This window comes from Nannospalax galili, unplaced genomic scaffold (assembly GCF_000622305.1).
Source record: "Nannospalax galili isolate Female #2095 unplaced genomic scaffold, S.galili_v1.0 scaffold281, whole genome shotgun sequence".
NCBI lineage: Eukaryota > Metazoa > Chordata > Mammalia > Rodentia > Spalacidae > Nannospalax > Nannospalax galili.
This window is the reverse complement of record NW_008349068.1, coordinates 3,519,461-3,528,863: the sequence shown is the minus strand read 5'-3', so window position 1 is coordinate 3,528,863 and position 9,403 is coordinate 3,519,461. Positions and strand designations below refer to the sequence as shown.

The 9,403-nt window shown below is 40.2% G+C and overlaps 1 protein-coding gene across 2 annotated transcripts in view; it reads left to right on the top strand.

The window, feature by feature from the left end:
* The window catches only part of Ndufs1 (NADH:ubiquinone oxidoreductase core subunit S1), a 49,600-nt gene extending 42,290 nt beyond the window's left edge, over positions 1-7,310 (top strand). Inside the window, exons 15-18 of one of the 2 annotated variants that reach the window (XM_029569915.1) lie at positions 950-1,125; positions 2,726-2,860; positions 2,954-3,026; positions 6,452-7,310. In XM_029569915.1, the coding sequence (XP_029425775.1) occupies positions 950-1,125; positions 2,726-2,860; positions 2,954-3,026; positions 6,452-6,543 (476 nt within the window). In that variant the 3' untranslated portion in view covers positions 6,544-7,310. The remainder of the gene's footprint in view (positions 1-949; positions 1,126-2,725; positions 2,861-2,953; positions 3,027-6,451) is intronic. The other variant, XM_008846177.3, reaches the window with a different exon arrangement.
* The last annotated feature ends 2,093 nt before the right edge of the window (positions 7,311-9,403 follow it).

Here is a 9,403-nt window from a genome sequence, read left to right as displayed (position 1 = left end):
TATTTTTATTTTATGTGTATGAGTGTATTGCCTGCATGTATGTGAGCGCACCCGTGTCATGCAATGCTGTGGAGGTCAGAAGAGAGCTTTGGATTCCCCTGGAACTGGAGTTAAGGACAGTTCGTAGCCACCATGTGGGTGCTGGGAATTGAACCCCGGTCCTCTGCAAGAGTAGTCAGTTCTCTCAACCACTCAGCCATCTCTCCAGCCCTTATAATAGACATTTTATTGCCATAAAAATCATTAGACAATACATTTTGTATCTTTAGTTTGATTCAGTTATTTGATATGGTAAGACCAACATTCATAAACTAAAATCCTGTTTCTGTTCTCTTCCAGGAGTAGTCATTGATGATGATTTCAAACCTTTTTTTTTTTTCTTTCAGGCAGGATCTCATGTAGCCTAGTCTGGCCTTGAACTTAGTATGTAGCCAAGGATGACCTTGAACTTATGATTCTCCTGCCTCTATTTCCCAAGTTCTAGGATTATAGGGATATATCACCACATCCAGCTATTATATTGTTTTAATTTTGAAAGCAGTTTTATAGTTTTTAAAGTTCAGTGGCAGATTAATTGTACTGTGTGCATGAAGTAATTGGTTTGTTATTTTGTCTTTTTTTTTCTGGAGCTGAGGACCGAACCCATGGCCTTGCTCTTGCTAGGCAAGTGCTCTATCCCTGAGCTAAATCCCCAACCCCGGAGTCATTGGTTTGATGCCTAGAACCATAGAAATATAAAAATGGAAATTAAAAAGGATGTGTACTGTCTTTGTATATAATAGTAAACCATTGAGGGGGGTTGGTTTGGTGGTGGTGATAGTGGTAGTGGTGATAGTCTTTCTGTGGCACACACTGACCTCCTGCCTTAGTGCTGGGATTACAGATGTGTTCCACTATGTCTGATTTATTAATCCACTTTTTACTAAATGTGCTTCACCATCACCCTCAGGACATCATGGTGATGTTGGTGCTCCCATGGCAGATGTTATTCTCCCAGGGGCTGCTTACACAGAAAAATCTGCTACTTATGTCAATACTGAGGGCCGAGCTCAACAGACCAAAGTAGCAGTGACACCTCCTGGCTTGGCAAGAGAAGACTGGAAAATCATAAGAGCGCTCTCTGAGGTATTTTGGGGGAATTTCTTTGGAATCTTTTTTATTAATATTTAGCAGCTAATATAGCTCACTTGATAGAATGTCTGCTTAGCATGCATGAAGGCCTGAGTTCAATAAACCCCTATATATAATTTGTAGTGCTGGAGATGGAACCCTAGGGCCTCCCACATACTAGGCAAGAGCAATACCTCTGAGCTATATATCCCCATCCACAGACACATCTCTTTGTTGTTTGTTTGTTTTGGTATGGAGTTGTTTGTTTGAGAAAGGGTCTCATTATGTAGAACTGGCTGATGTGGAACTTACTTTGTATACTAGGCCAGCTTCAAACTCATAGAGTGCTGGAATTAAAGGCATATGCCACCTTGCCTAGCTTTGTGGAAGCATTTTTTTAGTGATACTGCTTAAGGCATACTGGATGTGTTAGCTTGTTAACAGTGATTTCCAAAATCAAGGATAATCTTTCTCTGAAATGCAGAGAGGATTTGTATAATCTCTGTTAGTATAGGGAGAAAATGTGTTCAGAAACAGGAATTAAACTTATTCTTTTTATTGTTGATTTAAGAAGTTAGAAGCATTTAGATTTGCTTAGCATTGTCTCTATAATACTAATTTTATAATGAATCCACCCTTCTTCACCCTTTTTTCCGGGAAGTGCTGGGGACTGAACTCAGGACCTTGTACTGGCTGAGCTCTACCACAGAGCTACACCCTTAACCTAGTGAGTTTACTTTCTACAGATAAATGGTTAATTTATTAACAGTTATTTGTGAATTAGAATTTTGACATCTGTGTTCTACACTTGATGCTTCCTTGATAAATCTGTCTGCTGAAAGATACCAGAGGATGTTAGATTTTCTACTAATACTGCAGTATTTCACCATAGTTGGCAATTATGCATTATTTGTTCCCATTTTTGGTGATGAGGATTAAACCTAGTACTGTGTACATCCTAAATGACAACCTGATTTTTCTTTCTTAATGTGTATGAATGTATTGCCTGCATGTGTGTAAGTGCATTCGTGTCATGCAGTGCCCATGGAAGTCAGAAAAAGGCATCAGATCCCCTTGAACTGGAGTTACAGACAGTTGTTAGCCACCATGTGGGTACACTGGGAATCAAACCCAGGTCCTCTGTAAGAACAGCTGGTGCTCTTAACCACTGAGCCATCTCTCCAGCCCCTACAACCTGACTTTTTAAAAATTACATTTGTTGCCAGGCGTGGTGGTGCACACCTTTAATCCCAGCACTCAGGAGGCAGAAGCAGGCGGATCTCTGTGAGTTCAAGGCCAGCCTCGTCCACATAATGAATTCCAGGACAGCCAGGGCTACAGGGAGACCCTGTCTTAAAAAAAGAGTAAAAAAACAAACAAACAAACAAAAAAATTTGTTTACTGTTTGGAGGAGGCTACACATGCCACAGTATGCTTGTAGAGGTCAAAGGAGAACCAATGGCTGACCATTCTCTCCCTGCAGCATGTGGGTCCAAGGGATTGAACTCAGATTGTCAGTCTTGATGGCAGGTACCTATGGCCCATCTTTCAAGCCCCCAACCCTGACATTTTAAAGTAATAAAACTAATATATTGGTGAATCTGGTCTGTTGCAGATAGCAGGTATTACTCTTCCATATGATACTCTGGATCAAGTGAGGAACCGTTTGGAAGAGGTCTCCCCTAATCTTGTTCGATATGATGATGTTGAAGGAGCTAATTACTTTCAACAAGCAAATGAGCTTGCCAAGGTAAAACCTTACCTATGTGCAGTTTTCCTAATGGTGAATGTACCAGCACAATAGCCCTAGTTTTCAATATGATTATTGGTTTCTTTTTTGCAGCTAGTGAACCAGCAACTTCTTGCTGACCCACTTGTTCCACCTCAGCTAACTATAAAAGACTTCTATATGACAGGTAAGTGACTATCAGCTTGACTTCCAAATATGCAAAGTAAGAGAATCAGAGAACCTCTAGTATTGCTCTTTTTAATCTGAAGATTGGCACTTGGTTTACATTTATGTGTGTGTGTGTGTGTGTGTGTGTGTGTGTGTGTGTGTGTATGTGTGTGTGTGTGTAAGTCAGAGGACAGCTTGTGGGAGTAAATGCTTGCCTTCATGTTGGCACCAGGGATGGCACTCCAGACATCAGGCTTGGTGACAAGTGCCTTTATCCATTGAACCATCTTGCTGGCCCCTAATCTGAAAACTTTTAAAAGTCAGAATTAGGGACTGGAGAGGTGGCAGTTAGAGCACTTGCTACTCAGAGAACTTGGATTCAGTTCCTTACACCCACATGGCATCTCACAATTGTGTATAACTCCAATTCCGGGGCATCTAATGCCCTCTTATGGCTCCACAGGTACCAGGCTCACACATGGTGCACATACAACCATACAGATAAACACACATACACATAAAATAAAAATGATTAAAAAATAAATTGGAACTAATGTAATTTGAGATGGCAGGACCAGGCTCAGACCCCATTTTGTGTGTGTATGTTTTGCTTTATTTTGTTTTTCTTTTCTTCTTTTGTGGTCTTTTTGAGACAGGGTCTCCCTGTAGCCCCAGCTGTCCTGGAACTCATTATGTAGACCACGCTGGTCTTGAACTCACAGTGATCCACCTGCCTCTGCCTCCTGAGTGCTGGGATTAAAGGCATGCACCACCATGCCCGGCCTTTTTTTTTTTTTTTTTAAACAGGGTCTTCCTGTAGCCCCAGGTGGCCTGGAACTCAGAGAGATCCACCTGCCTCTGCCTCCCAACTGCTGGGATTAAAGGCGAGTGACACCATGCCCAGCTAAACCTCACTTTAGTACATACTGGGCACAGGCACTGTACCCTTAGCTTGCTAGTCTTTTTTTGTGTGTATGTGAGACACGTTCTCCCTGTACCCCTGGCTGACCTTTGCCTCCCCAGTGCTGGGCTTAAAGGTGTGTGCCACCAGGCCCAGATGTCCTCTAGTATTTTTTTCTGAGATTTAAACAAAGTTCGAAAATCCAAAAGGATTAACAGATTTTAAATGTAAAATTTTACTATTATCTGCATAGTGAGTTCCAGGCCAGCTGGGGCTACAGGGAAACTGTCTCAAAACAAAAGAACCAAACAAAACAAAACTTTCACTATTATAAGGAAAATCACTGCAGAGGACCCAGGTTCAGTTCTCAGCACCTGCATGGTGGCTGACAACTGGCTATAACTCCAGTTCCGAGGAATCTAACTCCCTCTTCTGATCTCCATGGACATTGCACATACATAGTGCACTTACATACATGTAGACAAAACACTCATACACATAACATACAAATAAATTAATTGACTAAATTTTTTAAGGGATCTGGTAAAATATAACATAGTGAGTTGACACATGATTTGATACCCCTGCAGATTAACTAAAATTTATTTGGTTGCCATTGACAGGAACTCAACCTGAAGGGGGTTCCCAGACTATATCAAGATTGGTTTGTTTTGTTTTTGCTTTTTGTCTTTTTGAGACAGAGTGCCCCTGTAACCCCAGCTGGCCTGGAACTCGATATGTAGACCAGGCTGGCCTTGATTTCACAGAGATCCACTTTCCTCTGCCTCCTGCGTGCTGGGATTAAAGGTATATGCCACCATGCCCAGCAATTGTTTTGTTTTGTTTTTTTTCTGGGCATAATGGCACACCTGAAGTCCCAGCATGTAGGAGGTGGAGGCAAGAGGCCAGGAGTTCAAGACCATCCTCATCTACAAAGCAGGACCCTATCCTAAATAAGCAAAAAACGGGTGGGACTTTTTAAGCTGCAAATGGTGGTAGTAACATAGCGCCTCTGATTCCGGCATACAGATTGCTTAGGCAGGAAGATTGAAAAATTCAAAGCCTGGACTACATAGCAAGACCCAGTCTCCAAAAAAAATATCAAAAGAAGGGGCTAGAGAGATGGGTCAATGGTTAAGAGCATTTGCTGAGCTTATAGAGGACCCAGGTGGCAGCTAACAACCATCTGTAACTCCAGTTCCAGAGGAACTAATGCCCTTTTGTGGTGTTGTATACAAAGGTACACTTACATACATACAGGTAAAAGACTCATACATGTAAAATAAACATGAACTAAATTTTTTTTTTTTTTTGATCAAAAGAAGCTGGGAGTGGTGGCACATGCCTTCTTTAATCCCACTTGGGAGGCAAAGGCAAATGGATCTCTATGAATTCAAGGCCAGCTTGGTCTACATAGTGAGTTCCAGGCCAGTAAAGGGTACATAGTAAGACCCTGTCTCAAAAAAAATGAAAGCAGGGGCTGGAGAGATGGCTCAGCGGTTAAGAACACTGGTTGTTCTTGCAGAAGACCTGGGTTTGAATCCCAGCACCCACATGGCAGTTAACAGTGTCCGTAACTCCAGTCCCAGGGTATCTGACAGCCTCTTCTGTCCTCCGAGGGCATTGCACAGCATGGGTGCACTTACCTACATGCAGGCAATACATGCATACCCATAAAATAAACATAATAAATAAAATTTTTTTAAAAAAGAAAGAAAACAGGCATGGTGGCACATGCATGTAGGAGGCAGAGACAAGTGGATCTCTGGGAGATTGAGGCCAGCCTGGTCTACATAGTAATAATAACGATAATATTAAAAACAGTTAACCAGAGAGTCTCGGTGGTAAATACATGGTAGAGGCAGGAGGATCAGAAGTTCAAGGTCATCCTTGGCTACAGAGATAGCCTGAGGTACACAAGAGCCTGTCTCTCTCTCTCTTTTTTTTAACTTTTATTAATTTTTTAGGTTAGCATAAAAAGTAAAGATTTTCTTTATGGCATTTTTCACACATGTGTGTCATTAGATTTTGTTCTTTTTGCAATTTTTTATTGAAGTTTTGTGTATTTCATACAGAACATCTTAATCATCTTTATGCCCCCTTCCCCATTGGTAGCCCCCCCCACTTGAATTCATACATTCTGTCATTTATGTTAAAGCCTATCATGTCAAGTTAGTGTCCCCAGATGACAAGACCCTATGTTTAAAAAAAAGGGCTAATAAAGAATTTATGTTCAAAATTTATTGGTCACATATCAGTTATATTACAGCCTCACAGTCTTTTTAAAAATCTTTTTGTTCTTGACTATGTGCAACATTGAAATTTACTGTGCTTTCTAAAAGTTACATTAACAAAATCCTAGAGTAGTGGCTCCTATCTGTAATCTCAACACTCAGGAGTCTGAGGCATGAGGATTACCCATGTTTGAGACTAACCCAGTATACATAGTGAGTTTCCAGTCTTGCCTGGAACCTGAGACACTGTTTGAAAAACAACAAAAGAAGTTGTATTAACACAATGTGCATTTTCTTAATATCTTTCAGATTCAATTAGCAGAGCCTCACAGACAATGGCCAAGTGTGTCAAAGCTGTCACAGAGGGTGCTCAGGCCGTAGAGGAACCATCCATATGCTGAGACATCTACTAAGGACCCAGTTTTGCTACAAATAGTAAATGGACGTTGGAGTAATCGCTGACAAGTTTATGTTTTTTTTAAAAAAGAAAAAACCGAATGATGTAATATTTAAAGTTATACTATGCTTATTTGAAAATAGTAATGCACTTAATCAAAATTTTTGGCAGTTTTAAGTTTATGTATTGTGTGTAAACATTAAATAGTTTAATAAACTGTATACATTTGTTCCTCATGATAAAAACATTAATATTTGTAATAGATTCAAAGAAAATCTTCAAAATGTGAAATTTTTTGTTTATTTTCATAGATGATTTATGTTTGTAGAATGGATGAAATGAAAAGGCCTTTCAGGGCTGGGGATATAGCTGGAGAATGGTTGCCTAGCATGTGTGAGGCCTAGAGTTGAATCCCTGAAACTGCAGACAAAGTAAAAAAGTAAAGACCTTCTATTAAGTCACGCGCTTTGTGCTAAAGAAAAGAACTGGAGCCAGCAAAATGGCTCAGCGTTGCTACCTTGACTGGAATTTGATCCCCAGTGAGTCTACATGGTAGAAGGAAGGAACTGACTTCTGAAACTTGTCCTCTGACCTCTACAGGCACTCCATGGCAGTGCCCACAAACACACACACAAAAATAAATCTAAGAAAAAAAATGAGAAGTGTTAAAGCTGAGTATCACCATGGCAGTGCATGCGCGCGCGCGCACACACACACACACACACACACACACACACACACACACACACACAGATCTAAGAAAAAAAAAAATGAAAAGAGTCAAGGCTGCGTATGGTGACTCAAGCCTGTAATCCAAGCACTCAAGAAGGAGAGGCATTAAAATCACTGAGCTCAAATCCAGCCTGGGCTGTAGAGTAAGAGTCTCTAAAAGATTTAACTAAAAGATTTAACCTTTCTTTTAAGATAAGTGAATAGAAAAGAAGTAAAAATTTGTTTGTCTTTTTTGTTTTGTTTGCTTTTCTTGAAGTTCTGAGATTTGACCCCAGAGCCTGAACATACGGGCAAGTATTCTGCTGTGGAGCTACATCCTCAAGCCTGTTTGTTTTTTGAAAAACCCTTTTGTTTTGTAATCCTTTTTCTTTCTCCTTTCACTAAAACCCCAAATATAGGATACCATTTTTCTCATACAAGAAACAAGGTTTCTAGAGTTGTAGTTGTGTGCCAACTATACTTTAAAGCTTGTGTGGCACTGAGGGTGCAATTCAGTGATAGAGAATGTACTAGTGTGCATGAGGCCCTTTGTTCAGTTCCCTGCACACAAAATAATTGTTCAGAATCGGTCATCTTAACAGCTTTTTCAGAAATAGTTGTCTTGGGCTGGAGAGATGGCTCAGTGGTTAAGAGCGCTGACTGCTCTTGCAGAGGACTCGGGTTCAATTCCCAGCACCCACATGGCAGCTGTGAACCGTCCTTAACTCCAATTCCAGGGGAATCTGAAGCCCTCTTCTGACCTCTGTGCTCCTATGGGTGCACTCACATGCAGCCAATATACTTACGCACATAAAATAAAAATAATAAATAAAATATTTTTTAAAAAAAGGAAACAGTTGTCTTTAATGATACATCATGAAGTTGTTTACTTTGATTATCAAAGTACTTGTCTTAGGGCTGAGGGTAATAGAGCCTGTGTTCAGCATGTGTGAAGTCCTAGGCTCAAACCCTAGTACCAAAAATTTTGCTTAAAATTCCTAGTAATTTAAGTATTTGAACCCAATACAAATTTCCTATGTCTCAGGATTCTTGACCACTTGAAACTGCTGACCTCACGGGGACATTGCTCCCAGTTTTGCATTTCACACCGTACTCTTCAGGGAATGTTTATAGGCTTCATGGACATGGATACTCAATGGAAAACAGGTTAAGTTGATCAAGCATCCTAGGTACCACCAGCTAAATAACTTTTAATTCTCTAAAGAGTACACCCTCTGGGGTAAGTAGTGTCCAATGAAATGTGCTAGTTTTCGTGTAGACATAATCTGTTGCTAACCATCAAGGTTTTTGTGAATGTAAACACAAAAGTAGTTACTGGAGTTAAAGACTGACAAAAAGCCCCTAGAGAGAGGAAAGTACACAGGTTTGAATAACCTGCCTGTTGGAATCATGTTTTGAGCAGTGAGGGGCTCATCATTGTCAACATCTGTAAAGGCTCAAGGCTAAGTCCGTCTGGGTGAAGAAGACAGACTAGAGAGACCTTGGTTAATACCATTTTCTGGGGACTTTGTAAGTGTATGTCATTAAAGCTTTAGATGTATTACAACTAATTTTCATAAAAATCTAATGATAGATACTGAAACTTAAAAAATACCAAGTAACTTGCACATGGTTACAGACCTTAGAGGCTAATGGCTAGAGTGGAACCTTTGGAGTAGCAGTCCTGCTGTGATGCCCAAGCTTAGTAAGGTGTACTGAGTTTTACTTCTAAGAGCAAAAAATAAAATTTCCATCAGAAAATGGTCAAAGCTGCTGATGTGTATGCATGGGGATGAGTGGATTCATTTGCCATCATATACCTTTTGGTAATACAAACTTGAGCTCATAATCCTGCTTCAGCCTCCTGGGTAGCTGGGACTGCCACCACCACTGGCTACACTCATTTATTATTGGTGTTGCCAACTTGCTGAAGCATTTCTTGCAAAGTTAAACAGATCTTGTTTAACATTGGAAGTTACTTAGAAAAAACTTTAATTTCTTCATTTGTAAACTGAGAAAAAAATAGTAATGACTACTATCTCAGCCTCATGGTATTGTTAAGAAGGTTAAATCAGAAAGCTTATAAAAACCTTTGCCTATTTCTTGACAGAAACTTGCTTAGTAACTGAGGACCACATCAGACAAAAATACAG